This window comes from Thamnophis elegans, chromosome 3, assembly GCF_009769535.1.
Source record: "Thamnophis elegans isolate rThaEle1 chromosome 3, rThaEle1.pri, whole genome shotgun sequence".
Taxonomy (NCBI): Eukaryota; Metazoa; Chordata; class Lepidosauria; order Squamata; family Colubridae; genus Thamnophis; species Thamnophis elegans.
Genome location: NC_045543.1, coordinates 35082230 through 35106073, shown reverse-complemented (window position 1 = coordinate 35106073; position 23844 = coordinate 35082230). Strand labels below are relative to the sequence as shown.

At 41.5% G+C, this 23844-nt stretch overlaps 1 protein-coding gene across 1 annotated transcript in view; it reads right to left on the bottom strand.

Moving 5' to 3' along the window:
- IQCA1 (IQ motif containing with AAA domain 1) overlaps nt 1-23844 on the bottom strand; it is a 156617-nt gene that overhangs the window by 81649 nt on the left and 51124 nt on the right. Inside the window, exons 8-12 of the mRNA XM_032213062.1 lie at nt 13158-13298; nt 9620-9695; nt 8249-8355; nt 5429-5521; nt 4889-4959 (exon numbers count right to left, since the gene is read on the bottom strand). Of these exons, the coding sequence (XP_032068953.1) occupies nt 4889-4959; nt 5429-5521; nt 8249-8355; nt 9620-9695; nt 13158-13298 (488 nt within the window). The remainder of the gene's footprint in view (nt 1-4888; nt 4960-5428; nt 5522-8248; nt 8356-9619; nt 9696-13157; nt 13299-23844) is intronic.

The window sequence follows — 23844 nt, the reverse complement described above, 5'->3', positions numbered from 1 at the left end:
ACGTGGGACATTGTTTCAGCTGTTTTTGAGTGCAAACCAGGACTTATGAATGGAAGCCCTTAAAGCCTGTTTGATTTCAGAAGAAAACAAACGCCATTTTAGAAAAAGCCATGAGGAGAAATTCCTAAGGTGGGGCCCCAAGGAACAGAGAGAAAAAAGCTACAGACAGGATGTCTGCAGCGACCAGAGTAACAGAAGAGACCAGATTACAGCCCAGCAAATATTTTCAAAAAAGCAAGAAACGGGACAGCAAGACTGGAGGTGTTTCTTATTTATTTATTTATTTGTCAAACATATACAAGGTAACAAGTATAGGTATGAACATGAACATGAACAAAGGAAGTAAATACAGATAAATGGGGATAGTAAGACAGAGATGGTATGCACGTTGGTGTGCTTATGCACGTTGGTGTGCTTATTCTTTGATATGGACCTCCTGTAGGCAGACAATATCCATATTCTGTCTTTTGAGTCTTGTTAATGTTTGTTTTTGCTTGGCCAGTGAGTTGATACCATTGATGTTCAAGGATATCATCTTTATTTCATCTTCCATCTTATTGGCATGTTGGTTTTGGTCCTTTCCTTGTTCTTGTCTCGGTTTGTGTTCTTGTCCTGGCTCCTTCTCTCTCCTGTCATTCTATTTCCCTTCGGTCCCCTATATCCTGCTCTGTAAGTTTGTCCTCTGATGTCTGTTCTTCCTGACTCTTATTTTCTGCTTCCTCTCTACTCTACTCGTCAATACGGAATTTTTTTTCCTGCCAGGTTATTAGCATCCCCTCAGGAATAAGCCATCTAAACATCACTCTGTATTTGAGCAGTTGGGTCGATAGGAAATGGTAGTTTCTTCTCTGTTCCCTTATCCGTTTTGGTATCTGTTTTAATGTTATGATTTCTTTTTCCTTATAGAACAAAGACTCTTCTCTTGTTTTGCTATAGACTTTATCTCTTGTCTTTTTTCTTGTAAATCTTACATGTATCTCTCTTGGAAGTTTATGTGTACTTGCACAGTTTGTGTGGACCCTATATACATCATCCAAATCATTTTCCACTTCCTGCTTGCTTTTTTGCAGATGTTCAGCCAAGAGCTTGGTCCCCAGACTTGCCTAAGATGTCTGGCCGCCGGCAAGCACAGGTGCGGAGGTGGGGACGGCGGGGGGAGCTTACGTGGTGCAGCTGGCTTCTTTGACAAATTTGGGGACCTTGCAAGGCATATGTAAGGTCCCTGGACCTGCCTAAGATGCCTAGCCGCTGGCAAGCACGGGCACAAGGACGGCGGCGGGAGCTTGCCTCCTAGGTGCCGGCCATGCCTCACAAACTACCGCCCGTCGCCCCGTGCTCAGCAAAGCAAGTCTGAGGAGGGGAGGTCTGGCCGTCAGCAAAAGACTTCTGCCGAGGCAGCCTGGGTGGGCGTAAGAGCGAGCGAGCGATGGAGGATCAGCCTGATCCTCGTGATCTGGCAGCTGCAGCAGCGTCATCAAGACGAAGTGGGAGCGAAGGGAGGCGAAGGGGCCTCGGTGCCCTGCCTGATCCTCCATCACTCGCTCACTCTTTTGCCCGCCCAGGCCGCCTTGGCGCCACTCTGGCTACCTCCGTCCACCTGCACCTGGCAGCTGCGGCAATGTCATCAAGACGAAGTGGGAGTGAAGGGACCTCAGTGCCCTGCCTGAATCAGGCAGGGCACCGAGGCCCTTTCACCTCACTTCGTGACTCAGACGAAGCGGAGCCAGGGCCCTCTCTCCTGGCCAGGCTCTTCCCTCTCGCTCTTCATCTTGATGACATCACCACAGCTGCCGGGTGCAGATGGACAGAGGTAACCAGAACGGAGCAGTTGCAGCCCGGGCGGGCAAAAGAGTGAGTGATGGGGGATCAGGCAGGCTGATCCTCCCTCGCTCGCTCGCCGGGCCGCCTCGCCGCCACTCTGACTACCTCCATCCATCTGCGCCCGGCAGGTGCAGCAACATCATCAAGATGAAGAATGAGAGGAGGAATTCTGGGAGTCCACAAGTTTTAAAGCTGTCAAATTTGCTGTCAAATTTGAGCATCCCCGTGGATGTTTTTTTTTTCTAAAGGGTTAGGGATGCAAGGGTCTTGTAACTTGACAGCTTTAAGACTTGTGTGCTTCAATGCCAGAGTTTCTGAGCCAACATTTTGATTGCTAAGCAAGAGCTTTGTTAAGTGACTTTCACCACAGTTTACAAGTTGGCCATGCCCATCCAATCATATGACTGTCAAGTCACTCCCACTCAGTCACATGCCTGGCAAGCCACTCCCATCCAGTCACATGGCCAGCAAGCCACTCCCACAAAGCAGGCCACACCTACAGAAGAGGTTCCAAAAAATTTTGAAACCCACCACTGGGTTGGGCCAATACAAGCCAGTTTGGGAGGAGCAAAGTATGCACTGGTCATTGTAGATGACTACAGCAGGTTTGGGTTCTGCAATTTACTAAAGAGTAAAATAGAGGTGCTACAGAAATGGAAGCAATGAGTAAGCTTCGTAGAAATAAGATATAAACAACAGATATGTCAACTGCAAACTGACAGAGGTTCAGAATTCATGTCAGCAAGTTTTCAACAGTGGTTGGGACAGTTAGGAATAAAACACCAATGCACAGATCCGTAAACAGCAGCTGAAAATGGCATGGCTAAGAGATGGAATGCTGTTCTACAAAAAATAAAGGACCCATTGCTGGAGGATTCTCGTCTGAGCAGGTCATATTGGGGTGAAGCCATGTTGACTGCTAATTATTTAATCAATAGGCTGTGGAATTCCGCTATTAATAATACTCCACATTCAGTGCTTTATGGGAGGAAGCCATCTCTGTCACATTTAAGGGTTTTTGGAAGCAATGCATGGGTGCATATTCCAAAAGCAATCATGAGAAAAGGTTAATCAAAGGCTAGAAAGCTCAGGTTTACAGGCTATGAGCCTGGATCAAAGAGCTATCACTTTAACAATGGGAGCAAAAGAATAGTCATTTCCAGGTCTGCTAGCTTTGAAGAGCAAAATTGGAACAGAATTTATGCCAATTTTTTGAATGTTCCACTTAGTGACCCACTTAATGATGGCATCAGCGTTCAGGGAGAAGCTCAAAAAGAACAAGAAAAGGAGTCAGGGCTAACCTTTACCCTAATTTGGTATTGGTATTACCCAAAATTAAACAAGTGAAATGGAAAGAAGCTATGGACAAAGAAATGAAATCAAAGGGTGAACATAAAGTGTTCACATCTATAACTTTGCCAGAAGTTTGCAAAGCCGTACGATGTAAATGGGTGTATAAAAAGAAAGTACTGACCAACAATGAGGTACAATCTAAAGCAAAATTAGTGGCACAAGGTTTTTCACAAAGGAAAAATCTGCACTATGATGAGGTATTCACACCAACTGTAAAGAGTGAAAGCATAAGGTTGGCACTAGCATTGGCAGTGGCACATGGCCATAAAATTTGGCATTTTGATATAACCACAGCATTCCTCAACACAAAATTAGAGGAAGAAGCACCAGGGTATGAAAGCAAAAAGCCTAACACTATATATAAATTGAACAAGGCCATTTATGGGCTAAAGCAGTCAGCCAGGAATTGGAATATCTGTTTTAATACTGCATTGAATGGTCTTGGGTTCAAGAGTTGCAAGGCTGATGGTTGCATATACACTGGAAAGATACAAGGTGGGAATTGTTAAGTATTAGCATTTGTAGATGATCTGTGTTTAATTGCGCAAAATCTGTCACAGAAAAAGGAATTTGCTAATCAATTAAAGAAAAAAATTGAATTAAAAGATTTGGGAGAAATAAAAAACTATCTTGGTGTAGAAATACAAAAAACTGAGAAAAGTGATTATGTTCTCAGTCAAAGAAGGAAAATTGAACAGCTATTGGAGAGATACAACATGAAAGAATGCTATGTTGTTAGTGACTATGTAAATGATATAAAAACCAGAAGGAAGTCCAATTTTGGGATTGTGGTATTGTTTGGAGGGACTTTAATTGGTTGGAAGTCCAGGAAACAAACAACTTTGTTTCCAGAGGCAGAATTTATTGTTGTGAGGTAACTTGGTACGTACAGCTGTTAAAGGATTTAAATGTAACGGAAAAGTAACTGAAGCTGTAACGGTGTTCGAGGATAATGCTGCTTGCATTAAAATGGCAACAGGTGACAGAGTAAAGAATAGAAGCAAGCATGTGGATGTTAAATACTGTAATGTAAGAGAAGTCATCAAATCTAAATTAATTAGCTTGCTTCACTGTTCTTCAGAGGACAATCTGGCAAATATAAGGACCAAGCCACTGGGTGCAGCACACCATGGGAAGAATATTAAGTTATTTGGTTTTATGTCTATTCCAGACATAAAGGGAGGAGTGTCAGTATGTAACAGTTCATGAATTGGAATAGACATGGTAACAGGTCAGCCAATGAGGACTGTTTGGTGACCCAGATGGTTCAGAGCCTGGGCGTGGCTTAGGTTCACTGATCTGTATATCTGTATATATATAAGTGCTTCTGTGATTCTATAACTTCTGTGATTATTGATTCTGGATTTCTGGATTCTGAGTTCTGATTCTGGCTTCTGCTATATGGTATTGTATATAAAGAACTTTCTTATATCAATGAATCCTGCTGAATTATTTACTTGTGTGTTGGTTGGATTGCTCCCAACTCGAAATAAAATTTAATGCATATTTGATACATATGAAGAACACTCACAAACTATTGTACATTTAACCAAAAATAAACTTTATGTAAATTGTACTTTCTTTATCTAAATTTCTTTCTGCATTATTAGAAGTTTAAAAACAATTCATGTTAGATTCTCCATAATAGCCAACAAATTTGATTGCAGTTAAAGACTTATCAGAATGAATCTCAGAAGAGCAACTGCAACTTTACCGATCAGCTGTCAGATCTTTATCCTTTTTTCCCTTTTTCTTTCTTCCACCTTTTTTCCCTTTTTTCTTTTTCTGAAGATCATAAACAGAAAAAACAGATTAACAGAGTTGGAAGGGACCTTGGAGGTTCTTTAGTCCAACTCCTTGCTTAAGGAGACTCTACACCATTTAAAAAAAAATGGTTGTGCAATCTCTTCTTTAAAAAAACTCCAGTGAAAGAGCACCCACAGCTTTTGAAGGCAAGCCATTCCACTGATAGTTCTAAGAGAGGAAATTTCTTCTTATTTCTAAGTTGGTACTCTTCTTGATTTGTTTCCATCCATTGCTTCTTGTTCTACTTTATACTTTGCAAAGTATACTTTGCAAAAATACTTTGCAAAGGTAGTACTTCCACATATGGCAAATGTTTTCATTTGAGTACAACTCTCTTTGATGAAATACGTCTTTATACAAATAATAAGCACTTTTATTTTGTTTATATTTATTTCATGTTCCCCAACTTCTGATACAATATTATAGTAAATCCATACTAAATAGTTACCTTCCCTTTTTTTCCTTTTTTCCCAGTTTTCTCTGTCTCTCTATCCACGGCTAATTTTAGATTTTTCAGTTCCTGGCGCATTAATTCATCAACCTGTATAAGCACATACATAGAGGTAATACAAAATATTGTACTAAAAAAAATCTGCAACCAGAAAATATAAATGTTATGCCAAGGATAAACACTCATATATTATCATCCAATTTTATTAGCATTTTTGGAGGGAGAATTATGTCTGTAATAACCTTCCCTCCAAAATAAAGCATTATTATCAAAATAAAATACTAAATTGGATAGAGTAAGCATGCTCCAAATCCCTTTTCTTAAATCTTGCCATCTAGTGGGACCTAGTGTACCTCCACTGTGGCTACATCTATTTTATGGAACACCTGTCCTATGGATTTGGCAGGCCCCTGTCCTTTTAGTCTTTTAGAAGGCCATCAAGACCTGGATTATTTCTAGGTACAGGGGCGAAAGAGGATGTCTGGAGTTGATTGTTGGGCATCCCAAAGGATAATTGAGATGATGGGTTTTGTTTTGTTTTTACAGTTTTTATGTTTCTGAGTTTTATTGTTGTTGTGAGCTGCCCAGAGCTGGGTTTTTAGATGGGTAGCCATATAAGCCTTTTAATCAAACAAGTAAATAAACAGACTCTGGATGGATAAGCACTACCTCTGAAGGAGCAGTTTTGCAATTTGGAAGGCTGTTTGGACTCTTGGCACCTGCTCAAGCAAATGGAAGCTGTGACTAGAGAGAGAATGACTTGATTTGGAAGTCATTACTACTGCACTGCTACTCATTTGGCTATAATAATTCAATGTCAGTACAAGATATTCTATATAGGACTGCCTTTAAAGAATATTAGGAAACTGTAGTTAGCTCACAGTGTAGCAGACCCTATGATGTCAGCAGGTCCCCTGATGCTGAGTGCAGGTTACCTCTATGTTGTGGGTACTGCACTGATAACTAGTTAATTTCCATGTACAATTTAAAGTGTATATTTGACTTATAAAGCCATAGCTGACCCATGTTTATAAAGGCAGATGGGTATTTTTAGAACTGGTTGATCCATCTGGTGACCTTAAGAGAACTTAATATTTGTTCCCCACTTCCAGGAAATAAAGATACTTGAGGCTAGAAGGAGCCGCTTTTTAATGGCAACTCCAATTGTCTGTAAGAGTCTCCCAGTAGAAATCAGACTGACCCTATCTCTTTTGGTATTCAGAAGGGTAACAAGAGTTGTTTGGCTAATGGTGAGATAGATATGGAATAAATAAATATCATGCTTTATGTGAATCTTAGATTTCAGCATTAAATGTGCTGTGTCACCATGCAGAACTGAAGCCTGGACTCTTAGGGGTTTCTAGTTCCCTGATGGTATAAATCAAATGTAGCAATTTTTTGGCTTGAAGATCAGATCAGGTTCCAAATAAGTATATTGCATATATAGGGTCCTCTATGTACGTTTTACATACTTATGCACACTATTCATAAAATATACTTTCTTAAACTACTGCCCCCCCTCTCTCTCATACACATACACACATACACTCACACATACACATCACTTAGTGCTCCACAATCAGATAACTGATTGTGTTCCACAATCCCTTTTCTGCAGGCGGCCCAAAAATATTGATCCAACAGGAAAGATGGAATTCATAATTCTACAGTAGACACAAAGTGGATTACAAAACACATGTAAGAAAGCTGTTGTGCTACAATAATTCAGAAACTTTTTCATACATTGGGAAATTTGCTTTGAAACTTCTGCCAGAAATATACTAGGTGGCTGAAATGTAGTGGTGGGTTATGACTGGTACGCCTGGTATGGGCATACCGGTGCCTGCCGGGAGCACCAGGTACTGTTCCAGTACAGTGTTCCTGAGGGCCCAACCGCCCACCCTCGCTTCTTACTGGTATTTGAAGTTTTGGGGGCTTCCGCACACATGCACGGCGCCTGCGCGATGCTCCGCTGAGCAGCTGGAGTGTCGCAGTTGATAAGTACACATGCACGCGCTGCGCGTGTGTGCATGTGTGCTATGTGGGTTCATGTGGTTGGCGCCAGGCCCCGTTGCACCGTACCATTGCAACGAGATCCGGAACCCACCACTGCTTAAATGTTTTCTCAACTTCACAGTCTTGGAATTTCCTGGTGGCTTCTCATCCAGGAATTGACCAGGTCTGACCCTCATTAACTTTCATGTGATCAGCTGAGATAAGTTATGCTAAATGGCAAAAATGCTGCACTTCCCAGAAACTTTGTAAAAGGTTACAATATATATATATATATAAGAACACAAATATGTAGCGTAGACAGTATACATATTTGTCTACCAATCAAGGATTCTATGAACTCATTTTCATGGCAGAGCAGACCAGAAATTATGCATGTACAAAAAATTATGCTACTAAATGCTAGAGATTATGATTATAATTATATAGAAAAGTCTATTCAGGGTCTTTAGAAAGCTAGAACTGAAACATTTTTTTACTACTTTAGGTAAGTAACATGATTATCAGAAGGAATTGGAAAGAATAAAACATTTTCATGATATCAAAGCTTATTTTATTTATTTATTTTTTAAACAAATGTATATAGATTTTATATTTGTATAGAAGCCACCTGCTTTTTTCTGTAAAACAAGGAACTTCCAGGGAGCATCATTTCAATCATTTGTAGCACAAGTTTCAAAGACAAAGGCAGGCTGATATTAAATTATAAAATAGATATTCCTGATAAATTTTACTTTTGTATAGGAATCTTCTTTGACTACAGCCGTTTTTTTTCTTTTAAATGACCTACTAGAATGAAGTCACCTGAACTCTGATCTCTTCTTCCACTTCTTTCCTTTTTTCTTCTTTGATTAGTTCTGGGTCATATTCTTGTGAAAAGTTCCATTTCTCATCTCTATTCTTCCAAATATCTGTCACCCAAGAAAAGAAAAAGAATGAGAAGGGAACGAGGGCTTGTTTTTTTTGTTTTTTAATAAGTCTTAAAGCATAGCAAAATTTGTATTTCTGGTTCTGATAACTGAATTCATTACATTAATGAGTTTTAATGATTTTTTGAAATGGAAAATTAACTGTAATTAATGAAGTTTTAAAGCTCAATTCTGGCTACAGGTTTAGCAATACCCATTGTAGAGTCTATATCCTGCTTCTGCAAAGAGTTCAGATATTTGAAAGTAGATAAGGATGGGAAAATATTTTTGAAGTGAAAGCTGCATTAGGTGGGCAAAATGTATAGGCCACTGTAATCTAATTAAAAGTGCATATTTGTAGGTGGATTACATATTCTAATTTTACTATGTATGTAAGTTATTTTGAATTTCCCTCCAGTTAATTATATACTCAAAATAACATGCTGATATTGTTAATGATGATAACTGGAGTGTTTCTTTGTTATATAATACTCCATAGACAACAGATAATTGAATTTACCGATGGATCCTTTGACTGGCAGGTGAAAAACAAGTATTCTCTTATAAGGCCTATTGAGAAATGTGATATTTTACATGTCTCTATCTCCCTTTCCATTACAACAGAGATATGTGAAAGCATCTTTTGATACTTTATATATTATATATATATTCTCTTAATTGATAATACAAGCCTCCCATGAAATTTTATGGGCTTTTATAGCAGCGCATAATCTCTAAGGGTTACATCTATCAACTGGAAATTTCTACAGTATTGCTCTCCAAGTATTTAATAAAACCATGATTACACCATTATTAGCATACATCGACATTTAAACACCACAAAATTAGTTCCTTCTTTAACATGAAGTCTACAAATAAACTGAACCTTTTGATGAAGCAATACCATGTCCCATCCTGTAAAAATCTATGAAATCCCCAGACATATTTGAAATGTAAACTTTTGAAATGCTATTTAAAAAGTTATAGCAAAGCATTTGTCTTACCCTTGGAAATTAATTTTCAATTTCTACTATATCTATATTTGGGGATTGCTGTTTATATATCTGATTAAAAATGGACCAGCGAAAATTGTTTTATGTCATCTCTTAAAGTTAACATTGACCTTACAATTTCTTTTTGATTCAGCCAAGCAGGAGACGCATGTTTTCAGTCTTAGGCACCATATATTAATATTTAACAAAAAGTACATGAAAAACATAAACAGTCTAAATATTCACCAAGCTGTTTTAAGTTTCTCTCTACTTGCCTTTGTATTTGTTGTTTCCTTCTTCCATTATTGGGAGAAAATTACTTGGGGACATTTTCCAACCTTCCTCTTCTTCCTTAATAAATAATATAAATCTTGCTAGAACTGATTTTGGAACACAATTGTAAATACATTTTCAAATTCATGCTGCAAATCTTAGTTGTAAAGAACAGTTATTATTATTAATCCTTACATTTGCATGAATGAGTTTTACTACTTCTCTAATTCCAGGCATTCTGATATACTTTAATCTCTCACTCTCTTTATTCTGTATTTCATTGTTCATTCTGAATATTTGGGTATATCTATTGGGTATAATATTTGGGTATGGGGAAAAGTCTTTATGTATATGATTGTAAGCAAATTGGTTTCTCTGTCCCTCTGTCTTTCCCCTGAAGGTACTCACATTTTCTGTGTTTAAATGAGTCCATGAAACTGCAATTAGGGATCCCACTGTTACTGGAGTATTAACTAGAAAATTCACATAGTCAGCAGATTTTGATAATAAATGAAAAACATCAGACTTCCTATTGTTTGAAATGATATAGGTGATGAACCTATGGCATGCATGCCAGAGGTGGCACGCAGTGCCCTCTTTGTCGGCACACGAGCCATCGCCCCAGTTCAGCTGCACCACGCACGCATGTGTGCCTTCCGCCAGCCAGCTGGTCTTTGGGTATCTGCCATTCATGCGCAGTGGACGGGGCTCATGCGGGGGGCATGCATGCATGCGCGGGAGGCCACACATGCATGCGGGGGCACATGTGATGGGCCACACATGCAGGTGGCGGGGTGCATGTGGGGGGCCATGTGCGCATTGCATTTTGGGGGTTCAGGAGTGCACATGCGCATTTACGTTTGGGGCACTCAGTCTGGCAAAAGTTAGCCATCATTGTGATATAGCAATGTCTAGCCTGTCCTGCTTCTATTAACTGCAACCGAGTAGATGAAAGTAACAAGTTGGAGTGACTGATAGAACCACGGTCCCCAATAGCTCCATCCCAGAATTTCTAAAAAGATAGGAAGGAATCCCAATGCTTATTCATCTCACTGCACATTTACATTAGCTGGTTTAAAGAAAGGCCTGTAGCATTTTTCTTAGTAATACTTAAAATCTTATTTATTCTATTTTATTTATAAATAGATATGTTGATAATGTTTCTAAATCATAGTAAAAATCCAGTTTCTCTGTCCAGCCATATCTGACTCTAGGGTGCAGTGCTCATCTCCAATTCTTGGCCAAGGGAGCCAGCATTATCGAAAGACATTTTCCGTGGTCATGTGGCCAGATGGCTATATGCCAAAGGACCACAGAATTCTGTTACTTTCTCACCAAAATGGTACCTACTTGCATTTGCATGTTTTCGAACTGCTAGGTGGGCAGGAGCTGAACAGAAACGGAATGGGAGCTAACCTCATTGCATTATATTCGAGTCTTGAACCCGAATTGTCAAATTTCCAGCTGATAAGGTTAGTATCTTTAACCACTGAGCCATTATAAATAATAATTATAATAATATAATATAATCATTATAATCAAATTAAAAATTTTATTAAATTAAATTCTACCATTCTAAATTCTAGAATTTAAATGCAGAAAAACGTTTATCTGTATAAATTTTCAGAGATTCTGCCAATCTGATAAAAGGAGTATGACAATGATATAAGATAGTTCTCATTTCTGCACTGGATGAATTTTTCAGTACTCCTGAGACTCAAGTAAGACAAATATGCAATGTTTTTTCTTAATTTTAATGTGTTCAAACTGGCCAAGTGAGAGAGAACTGAGATAAGGCAGCTGTTCCTGAAACTTCCCTAGCCATTAAAGCAGAAAATATGCTCCTCAGCTGAGTCTTTTGGCATCATATGTTGATTTATTTTCTCTTTTTTTGTTCTATCCCACCTTATACAGACTTGTTTTATCAAATAAAATATTTATTATGGTGATAAACCTGTGTCACTCCATACTTTAGTTTTAATGTATTAGGAGGAGCTTAGAAGAAGCTGCATAAAAGTCTCAAGTAAGTTACATGTGCCCATGAAACCTGAAAATTTTATTATAACAAGATTCAGCAAATTTTTGGAGTGCTTCGGAGACTTTCCAGTTCATTCATTAATTACATTTATATTTAACTTGTTCTCTAAGGTACTCAAGGCAGTCGCCTCTTGTTTGATCTTCAAAACAATAATCCTGTGATTTGTTGAAAAGGTCTGGCTCAAAAGCCACAGTAAGTTCCATTGTGGCTTAGTGAAATTGTACCTGGGTCACCTGGGAGCTGATTCATCCACCTAAATACTATAGCACACACTCACCCCAGTTGTTTTTTCCCCCTGTGATATGTTTTTCTTTTTCTGAAATGTTTAAACTATTATTCTCTCATCATGTCAAAATTCTAGTTAAGTTTTTAAGAACAAATTGTTTAGAAATGAACTTGCACATATGTAAGTTAAAACAAAACTCTTAAATTTCATATCCCTGGAATTTAATTAAGCCATACATTACTATAAGTCTATTCTTCATTTGTATTGTCTGTTTCATTCTTACAATTCAAACTATTTAGAATATGCATGAACACTGCGTATCAAACCTGCTTCTTATAACATCTTAAACAAATGTGACTTATATGTAATTTGCCAAACCCTTTTATGCATACAAAGCAATCAGATATTACAAAAGCTGTGTCAGATCTGGAATTGGCTTGGTTGAACCCTTAAGAACTTGTTGTGTTCTGAAGGTAAGGAATAGGTATAAGTAGGTTAAAAACATCATATCATGTTTCATATTACATACATACATATTTATACACATATGCATCCCACCCCCCCACCCCCCGGTGGTGGGATTCAATTTTTTTTTACTACCAGTTCTGTGGGCATGGTGTGGCTTGGTGGGCATGGCTTAGTGAGCATGGGGAAGGATATTGCAAAATCCCCATTCCCTCTCCACTTCTGGGAAAGAATACTGTAAAATCTCAATTTCCACCCCACTCCAGGGCAAGTATACTATAAAATCCCCATTCCCTCCCCACCCTACTAATCTGCTTTCCAGCTCCGTTCTGCTGTGCAGGGCAACAATAGAAGACGACCCAACCGATCAGCTGGAACTCAGGAGGCAGCGAATAGATGGGGCGGAGCCATCCAGAGGTGGTATTTGCCAGTTCTTCGAATTACTCAAAATTCCTGGTTCGCCAGAAGTGGTCAGAACTGGCTGAATTCCACCTCTGACACACCCACAACCCTATATATAGTAATACTGTATACTCAGGGTTGGAGAAGACAAGCTATACTGAGTTTGAACCCTTTAGCACCTTATATTATAGCACAGAAAGTTTCAGAAGGGTGATAAAGAATGTCTAACCTTCAAATATCTCTTCATGATTCTCTTCTTTCAGGCTGACCAGAGATATACATGTATCCATAAAATTACAATACACCAAAACAAAATAAAATAATCTCAAAACTCTATTAGAGAATATTATTTTTACCATCTTTTTTCTGGATTTATATATGTTATTATTTCTGATTCAGAGTGACTTGCCTCATCTTTCTTCTTTGGTTTCTTTTCTTCTATCTCATTTCCTTTCTTCTTCGATTTGCCCTTCTCTTTCTTTTCCCTTTTCCCCTTTTTCCCTTTCTTTTTCTGTTCTTCTTCTGCTTTAGCAGCTAGTTCAGCAGCAACCTGATAGAAGGAATCGTGTCTATTTACATTTTTAAAACACCTTAAAGATAGTACTATATATAAGAATACAAATAAGCTGATCTTAGAGGTCATCGTATTAATAATTTCTCTTCCCTCCTGCTGGAAGTTAGATTCAATTAGCAATAAATTTGGAGAGATATCTTACAGTTTTTATTGTTGTTGTTGTTTGCTATACTATATAATAAAACTTCCGAGGTTGGGTAGATAGCAGCGAGTACAAATCTAATGTATAAGTCAAAGACCAGCAATACACATTACTTTTTACAATATGTTAAAAAGTACTGACATTAAGATATAATTAAAACGTATTGATGTTAAAAGTGAAAAATAACATACATGTTCTCAAATTGTTCCGGTCACTCCCTGATTTACCTGGGAGCAAAGCCGTTAAGTATGGGAATAAATACAAAGGTCCAGAAATTGTTAGAGATATGTCCAAATAATTGGTACAAGATGACAACTATACTTCTGTAACCAATTTTTTCTTGTGGACATTGCAGCGGCACAGAACTTTGCCACTGCATAAGTGGTAGCCAGGTTTGTGTCCTGGAGGAGAAAGCCTAGATAAAAGTTGTCTGTCCTCCCTAGCAATCTCTCTAATAATGGGAGAATATGTGCAGACCTACAAGCTCTGTATAGCTCAGTGTCCACTTCTCCTTTACCACATGTACAAACCCATTCTGCTATAGGTGTTCTCTTATACCTGCCCTGGAGGAGTGCTGAAGGAAGAATGTTAAATCTGGCTCTGAAGAAAGCTATTCTTTGTTTTGGGAAGATCAGGTCATTTAGATATCTTGCCGATTCCCACACACCCTGTTTGATTCTGTCCCTACTGTGGAGAGGCAACCCATTTAGTTCTTCTTGGAACTCCATGTCCTTCATTCTATTAATTACTACTTGCTTTGCTTGATCAAAGCCTAGGGACATTAAGAATAATGGTGAGAGCCCATAAGAGCCCAGCTTGTGATCAATTGCCTGTTTTCAGGGGGATGGGAAATTGTCAGTCAACACTAGTGGGAACAGTCCCTCTGGAAAGAAATGCATTTTAAGCCAATGAATGACCGTCATCTTCCAGGCTCTTACCTGAATTTCAGGCATGCCTGTCTCAATTCTTAACTGTGCATTTGGCATTCCATTGGGTGCAGCTAAGATGGCTCGCAGGAATGGTTTGTATGGTTTCGAGCAAGTATTTCTTTGCAAGGATTCCTGTTTGTGCCCCATATAGATTTTGTGCCAATGTTTTAGTCTCAAAAAGTTTTAAGGCAGCAGGTATTAACTGACCTCCGCCTGTGTAAAAGAAATGTTTAACTGCGTTTGAGGACCTATTGGCTGCTTGCAATGTGTGATCCAGGTATGCCTTCCATGTCCCTTGCGAGTGGAAAACCACCCCAAGGTATCTAAATGTTCTAACCTGTTCCACACTATCTCCTTCTATTTTCCAGGACTATTGGCTTGGTCTTTTAGCAAAAACTAAAATTTTGATTTATCAAAGTTAAGGACCAGATTGTTTTGCCTGCAATAGCCGAGTGTTGCCCTAATTGCTCTCTTCAGTCCTACAGGGGTTTGTGAAATAATAGCGGCATCATCAGCATATAAGAAAATTGGAACTTTGCGTTGTGCTAGGTTAGGGGGATGGAAATCAGGGTTCTGTAAGAGCTCAATCAGGGGATTAATATAGAAGTTAAAGAGGGCGGGGGACAGGATGCAACCCTGCCTACCCCTTTTTGTACCGTATTTTCACGACTATAAGCCGCACTGAAAATCCTAAAATTTGATCAAAAACCGGCAGTGCGGCTTATAGCCCGGTGCGCTTTATATGTGAAAAAAGATTGAAAATCTCTCCCTCCCGACGCTCAAACTTGAAGCTCGCAAGCATGCACACGTCCCTCGGGTCTCTCCCTTCAACCTCGCTACTTTCTGAGTCGGAGACCGGGGGGCGAGCAGAGAGCCACCCAGCTCCCAGCCCCTATAAACTGGGCTGTTCCGTCACTCCCGCCGCCGCAAGAAGGGACGGCAGACCGGCGCAGCCCTTCAGGATTTGCCGGCGCTGAGCACCCCATCCGCCCCGGCAGTCGCCCTGCCTAACTCCGCTCCGCGCCCCAGCCGGCTCTGCGCTGCCGGTCAAGGGCGCCCGGGTGGCCGGTGCGGCGCCGGTCTTCCCAGCACACCACGCCGGCCGGGCAAGAGCCGGGAGAGCAGCGGAGCCTGAAGCCTCCCGCGCCAGAAACGTCCCGCTAGCCTGCCACGTGCACCCACCCGCCCGCCTCGGGGACCGCAACCCGGGCGCCCTGCCCGCCTCCGTCCCCCCCCGCCTGGCTCACCGAGGCAGATGACATGGGGCATGCCGTGGCAGGCGTGCAGCCAGAGGACTCCGAGCAGGGCGGCGGCGGCGGCAGCGGAGGCGCAGAAGCGGGCCAGCGGCGGGCGCGGGGCATGGCAGTAGGTCAGCATCCTGGGCGGGCGGGCGGCAGGCAAGGCGCGGGAGGCGGAGAGGACAGAGCGACCGGAGCGCCGCCGCCGCCCGGTTCGGCTTCCCTGGCCGTGGCGCCCCAGGCCCCCGCGCTGGCAATCTCCCGGGGTGGCGAGGCTGCGCGGGGCTGCTCAGTGGAGGAAGGCGGCCGCCTGGCGGGAGAGGCTCGGCCGAAAGGTGCCGGGGCTGGAGCCGCAGAGCCAGGCATGCCTTCCGCCCGGGAAGTCCTGCCCCTTCATCCCCGAAGGCCGGCGCGCGGTGAGGGGGGCCGGCGTGGGGGCGAAAGTACTTTGCACATGCTCCACGGTCGCCGCGCTCTCCGTCCCAGCCTTCCCCGAAGCCGGCGGGCTGCCTCCCGAAGAAGCCAGAAAATGCCCCAACTCGGGCAGACGGAGTTCCAGTTGCAACCTGCGCACGTGATTCGATGAGGAACCAAGGGGAGCCGGGTCTCTGAGCGCGGCTTATAACCCGGTGCGCTTTATATGTGAAAAAAGTTTGAAAAATTAACATTAACTGATACTGCGGCTTATAATATGGTGCGGCTTATGGTCGTGAAAATACGGTACCCTTACTGGGGTGGTTAAACTCCCTTGGGGATTGCACCTCACTTTCAGGGTGGAATTGGCATACAATTTTTGTATGAGGAAGAGGAGGCATTTATCGATAGTGGTGCATTTAGTTTCTCCCAGAGGGTAATCCTGGATATTGAATCAAAGGCCTGCTTAAAATCAAGGAAGGCCAGAAAGAGAGAGGATTGAAGAAAAAACCAAAAAAGCCACCCGAAAAGAGCCGTTTACTACAGCAACCAATGGAGGCAGAGAACCCTGCTATTGAAGAAGACCCTGGGGCCTCAGAGGAGGAGGATGAAAATGCCGAAGACGACACAATGGTGAGTGCACCTATTCCCCCCTTTACCATAAAATCCTAACTCCAAGTGCCCAGAACAGGGATAGAAGGGGAAGTTGGGGCGATCATAGACACCGACTGCACCAGATGCTTAATCAGCATGTCAATAGTGGAGCAGCTAGGAATACGCACAAGACCCGTAACCCACCCTATTCGGTTCGAGCAAGTAGATAGAACCCTAATTGGGGGCGCCCCCGCAATGGCCACAAAGATCACTGAATTAGTAAAGTTGAAGATAGGCCGACACTATGAGATTCATTGTAGCCCCAAAATTGCAGGAGTCAATTATCTTGGGACTTGCATGGTTGGACAAGCGGGCACCTACAATCAAGTGGGAGGACGGTGTTAGAAAATTGATCATTGATTTTGGCCCGTTACCATCTGTGGAGCCTAAAGGCCACCCTGGAACAATTAGAACCAACAGCCCAAACCATCCAGAACCTGCAGCCCCCGCAACAGACACCAAACCTCCGGGGATCCAATGAGTGCCAAAGGTCTACTGGGACTTGGCGGGTGTGTTCAGTGAGGAAGACGGAGACTTCCTTCCACCTCACCGCCCCACAGACTGTGTGATAGACTTCAAACCAGGAGTAGCCTTACCAAAACCAAAAATGTACTCTATGACTCCTAAGGAGATGACTGAATTGAGGAAGTACATCAACACCAATTTAAAAAAGGGTTTTATTGAACCAGTCAAGTCGAAGGTAGCTACTTGTCACCTACAAAGCCCTTCATGGTAGTGGATCTGGGTACTTGAGAGACCGCCTACTGCCAATTACCTCCACTCGACCAATTAGATCCCATAGATTAGGCCTCCTCCGAGTTCCATCTGCCGGTCAATGTCGACTGGCAACCACGCGGAGGAGAGCCTTCTCGGTGGCAGCTCCGACCCTATGGAACGATCTCCCCGTGGAGATTCGTACCCTCACCACCTTCCAGACCTTCCGCACATCCCTCAAAACCTGGCTATCCCGTCAGGCCTGGGGTTAAAGACCGTAACCCACCCGAATTGTACGAATGTTGTGCTTTTAATGATGTACTGTCTTATGTGTTAATCTGTTTGTTTTCCCCTCCTTTCGAATTGTAAGCCGCCCTGAGTCCCCCCAGGGAAAAGGGCGGCATATAAATAAACTACTCCAATACTCCAATACTCTTCAGAGAAAAGAAAGATGGCAGAGTTCGCCTCTGTGTAGATCTGCGAGCTTTGAATGTAGTATGTGAAAAGAACACCTATTCCCCTCCCCCTCATGAAAGATATGTTGAACCATTTGGCTAAAGGCAAAATCTTCACCAAGCTGGACTTGAGAGAGGCATATTACCGCATACAAATCCGAAAAGGGTATGAGTGGAAAACTGCATTTAACACTCCCCTGGGAAGCTTCCAGTACAAAGTCATGCCTTTTGGACTACAAGGAGCACCCGCAGTCTTCATGAAGTACATAAATGAGATGTTACATAACCACCTGTACCGCAGAGTACTCATTTATTTGGATGACATCTTGATTTTCTCTGAGACCTTAGAAGAACATGTAAAACTGGTGCGTCAAGTTCTGAAAAAACGTCTAGATGCCAAGCTGTATGCCAAGTTGTCAAAGTGTGAGTTCCACAAGACCTTGCTAGATTACCTGGGGTATTGTATCTCCAACGAAGGAGTAGAAATGGATCCAGGAAAAGTAAAAGCGGTGTTGGATTGGAAACCTCCCGGTACTCGCAAACAACTACAAAGTTTTCTTGGATTTGCGAATTTTTATAGGCAGTTCATCCCAACTTTCGCTGAAATTGCCAAAAAGGGTCATTTCAGATTGTGGAGTTCAATTCACCGCTAAGTTCTGGAGAGAGTTCCTCAAATCAATTGGGTCCACGCAGGGGCTCAGCTCAGCATTTCATCCCAGCACCAATGGCACAGCAGAGAGGGCCAATGCGATGGTGGAACAATACCTCCGGTGTTATGTGGACTATCAGCAAGACAACTGATCAGACTTACTACCTTTCGCTGAAGTGGCATACAACAAACCGGTACAACAGCAGTACTGGTTTAACTCCGTTCCAGCTTACCAGTGGCATGGAGTTCTTTCCCATGCCTGAGCTACCAAAAGAACCTCCCTCCTCCATGTCTCTGAATAAATGGATGGACACACTGAAAAAGGGATGGGAAAATACGAAGAAGACTCTAACCGATGCGGCAGAAGCCTACAAGAAGCAAGCTGATAAACATCGTTCCCTCCAACCCCCCTTTAGGGTGGGGGACAAAGTTTTTTTATCTACGAAATACATAAGATTGAGGATGCCTAGTAAGAAACTGGGTCCAAAATTCCTAGGACCTTTCCCAATAGAAAAGATAATTAACCAAGTTACAGTTAGACTCAGCTTACCCAGAATTCTAGGGAAAATTTACCCAGTATTCCATTGTAGCTTGTTAAAACCTGTAAGGGGATCTAGCATAAGGCCATCTGCCCAAGCTCCCCCTCCTCCTGTAGTGGTAGAAGGGGAAACACATTATGAAATGAAAAAAATCTTGGATTCCAGGATGTATAGAGGTTGCTTACAATATTTGGTGCATTGGAAGGGTTACCCTTTGTCTGAAGCTACATGGGTGAAAAGTTGGGATTTAAAAGCAGATGAATTGGTGAAACAATTCCATGAGAAGTTCCCTGATAAGCCAAAGGGTCCCCCTGGGGGAGGAAGGGGTGATCATATATATATATATATATACATATATACATATATACATATATACATATATACATATATATATATGTGTGTGTGTGTGTGTGTGTGTGTGTGTGTGTGTGTGTTATTTGTGCTGATAAATAAATAAAGGGAGACTAGTATAGATCTATTTCAAGCTATTTAGCTCTCATCAGCTAGCCATACCCTTACTGGGATTTGAACCTGGGCTATATTGCATACTAGGCAGAGATCTTAGCCATTAGGCCACAGGCTCTTTATCCGTTATCAGCGAAGCCAGGGTGGAAGGTATCTATTAGATTTTTACAACCCCTGGTAAGCCCCAATTATGGGAGGAAGCTAACTGCTTCCATCATCTGTCAATCGGCTCATCACAAGAGTCCATCACGACAGAAACCCAATATTTTTACTGTTGCCTTTGTTATATTTGTGTTTTTTTATTTGTGCTGATAAATAAATAAAGGGAGACTAGTATAGATCTATTTCAAGCTATGGCTAGCTAATGAGAGCTAAATAGCTTGAAATAGATCTATACTAGTCTCCCTTTATTTATTTATCAGCACAAATAAAAAAACATATATATATATGGGGTTAGGGTTAGCGTTACGTTTAGTGTTAGGGTTAGGTTTACAGCGCCCTTCTGTCGGTGTGCTGTTGTCGACGCGAATCAGCGCTTATTCGTCGGCGCGGTTCAGAACTCGCGGTTTTGTCACCACGGTTTAGTCGGCCGCACTTTTGTCGGTCGCCCTTTTGTCAGTGAACCCCCAGATATGATCCAGCGTAGATCTTCCTTCTCTAAAACTGGCTTGTTCATCTTTGATTATCCCCCCTGAAATTAGCCAATCCTGAAGTTTATAATTTAAGTGTTTGGCATACAATTTACTAATAATGCTCAGAAGACTAATGGGTCTATAATTGCCTGGGTCATTTCTATTACCTTTTTTATAAATTGGTATGATAATTGCTACTCCCCAAACTCTAGGCATATGGCCTGTTTTATCTATAAATGTAAACAGTGATGCTAAAAGTGGAGCCCACCAACTGGCGTTCTTTTTTATTATTTCTGGCAGGACATTATCAGCACCCGGTGCCTTATTCGCCTTTAGGGCTCCGATCAACCGGGATATTTCTTCTGGTGTAACAGGGGGCCAGTAAGGAGTTTGATCCAAACTAGTTTGGCTCTCCTTAGTTACATAGTCCGGATCTGTATAAAGCTCCCTAAAATATTCTTTCCAGGCATGAATCGGAACCTGATTTGTTGGGGGTAGGAGAGGTTTCCCCAATTCCCTAGTGATGTGCCAAAAAAGGGATGTATTTTTTGTCCTGACTGCCATAATTAGCCGCAATATTTAGAAGGGTCTTATATTGTGCTTTCAGCTTTTTTAAGTAGTGAGTGTGATCCCAAAAGGGGCATTTTTACTTTTCTTGTACTCCATATTATATATCCTTTTTAGTTGCACGCAATCTCTATTGAACCATTTTTTATTCTTTGAAACCAGCCTTTTGGAATGAGTTAGTGATCTGTTACTGAGAATCGAATTCAATTTTAAAATTAAGGTTTCAAACCCCTCTAAGTAAGATCCTCCACGCTTATTCCATAGTAGAGATATATGTAGCTCTATGGTTTCAGGGGCTAACATCCATTTGGTAACTTCCTTAGCATTTTTCTCATTCCATTCAATTTTTACCTGGGTATTTTGACTCTCTAACCTGGGTGGGTAGGCTGTGCCTGCCCTTAGAGATTTCTGGTGCAATGTGACAGCAAGGAGAATTGTATTATGATCACTTTCCAGTCACGAATCTACCTCCATCTTCTGTAAGAACTTCAGGAAGTCATATGATATTATCCAGTAATCAACTGTGGATTTTCTTCCTGCTCCCCGATAAGTATATTTTGCTGGATAGTTGCCCAATGGGGTCCCATTAAGGATACAAAGATACAAACGTACAGTCATTTATGTTACACACAAACCTGCCCGGTTAGCTTTAGGGTCTTTAAATTGTCTGGAATGCAAGGATTCTTCCGTTACATTTTCATCATAGTGGATCTTGAATTGATTAAATAATGCTTGATCATTTGGTCCCATTCTAGCGTTTAGTTTAAGTCCCTCCCTATAATTATTGCAGCTTTGGGGTATTTGTCTGAACAGCCAAGAATAAAATCTTTTATGCTGTCCCAAATATTGTTAATCACATTATTCTTATCAAGTAGAGGAATATAGATATTAAAAAACAAAATCTCCACCTGTTTAAATAAGAGCAATGTAGTTACAACCCATGGCTGTAAAGGTGGCAGTGGTACACATTTAAATTGCAAGGATGTATTAACTAATGTTACAATACCCCCTTTTAGCTCTCCCACCCCTTGCTTGGGACAGGTGGGATTGAGTTAACCCAATAACCATCTAACCGAATCTCTGTGGAGGCCCAAGTTTCCTATAAGAGGAGGATGTCAAATTGTAATATATAGTAAAAAAAGAGTTGGTCTTTTGATGGAACAGACCAACCACTATGTTCCAGGTTATAAGGGAAAGTGGGTCATCTTTTGCAGCTCATCAGGAAACTTGATTTATACAAAGGGAAGTTGTCTGGTTGTTGCCATGGATTGAGGTGTCATCGCACACAAAATTGGCCTTCTCTAAAAGTAGGGAGGTCCCGACTAAGACCTGTGTAGACTCTTGAGGAACTTGTTCAGGGTAAGAGGTTTTAGCATCAGCTAACAGAGCTTGCCACACTGATCTCTCTTCTCTGGGTGTAGGACAAGGAATTATTAGGTAATATTTCATTCTTTGAGGTGGTGGCTCTGACGTGGGTCGACACTCAGTTTCTTGGTTCGGTGAAGATGTCATGGGATATTCACACAGGGATGAAAGCATCTCCATCTCTACTGGGACCTCTAATACCCCCTTTGGGTCTTGGCTTCTATTTTCCATGATCTTGTATTCATGCAATCCCTTGTCCTCTGGGGGAGAAGTGAGAGGCTCAATTATTGGGGAAACCAGATCTATAAGCGGCTCTGCTGTGTCCATTGTGACCAATAAGGATTTCTTTAAATTTTCTAACTTGTATAATATATTGTCTTGTTCTTTCCTTGGGAGAGTGCCAAAAACATGAGACCAGCTTCTATGCTGTTAAGTATCTCTTCACCAGACAAGGCTGTTTGACTCCCACTGTCTTTCTCTCTCTTTCCCAAGGTCGAAAATGAGGAGGAGGCAGCCACCTTGGGAGCTCTTATGTTAGCAATTAACGGAGTAACCCTTTCCTCACCGAAGACTCTGATGGGAAAGATTTGAAAGAGGGCTAAATATGCCTTCATGTTGAATAGCATCTGTGGTATGGTGGGCTGTTTGAAAGACAGGAGAATCTGCTTCCAATTTGGGACCTCAGGAAGCCACTCCACAGCACGGAGATCAATCAGATCCCTGTGACAGTGAAGAAGCTGGCTTAGGGAATTTAATATTGCACTTCTGGAATTCCAACGTCCATAATTAAGTCCGTTCATATGGTTCTAAAAGCAATCTGTTGGGTTTGTAGGGAGCGATGTGATTGTTGTGATTGGGGGAGGAATACTTTCCTGACTTCTTCTTTATTAATATCTTTCCCTCTCATTGCCTTGTCTGGGGAGGGACTGTTTTTCTGAGAGGACTGCCACTTTTTATCCGACTCTTTAACTGTTTCTCTGGCTCTTTGCTCTTTTTCCTCTTCCTTATCCTGCGTATGGGAGTTAACCAAGTCTTCTGGAAGAACTTTAGTGGGGGTACATGGGGCCCGATATTGTACTTGAAGAAAAACAGCGAAGTCTTTTTTCGCTTTTTTTGACTTTTAGAGAAGTCTCTACATCATGTTGGATGGCAATTAATTGTTCGAATATTGAAACCATTGTTTGCGCTGTGAGAAGGCATTGCTTTGCCATAAACTCAGTTGAATTTTCCCAAGGTAAACTCTCCATACTCTGAATTATCTGGTTGTTGGTCGCCTTTTTAGTCTTTAACTCAGTTTCCATATAGGAAGTTATTGGACTAGTTGTTTGTGAGAAAAGCTGGCTTTCAGATTGTCATCCCGTCCCCCTCCCCGCTATATCGGGAAAGTCTAGTAAATGCTGTTTTGCCACATCTTTTTGCAGGTCCTGTTCTTATCTCTCCAGATTGTTGGGAATGGGGAGCTGGTGCCATGGCGTTTCTTTCTTTTTCCCATGCTTTTTTAATTCTCAGCAGCAACAAAAGTTTTTGTTTGTATTATGTTCTACGCTGTTATCTACACCAAAAAATGTTAATTAAATTAAAAAGGATCCAATGGGAATACTAAAAATTGATAAAATAAAATAAAACCTGGAGGCACTACTGCAAACATGCTCCAGCTACCACAAATCTAATGAATAAATAACTTTAACCAACATTTTAAATACTCTTGACTCTTGACAAAGCACACCATTTCATTTTGGTTGATGTCCAGATGTATTCA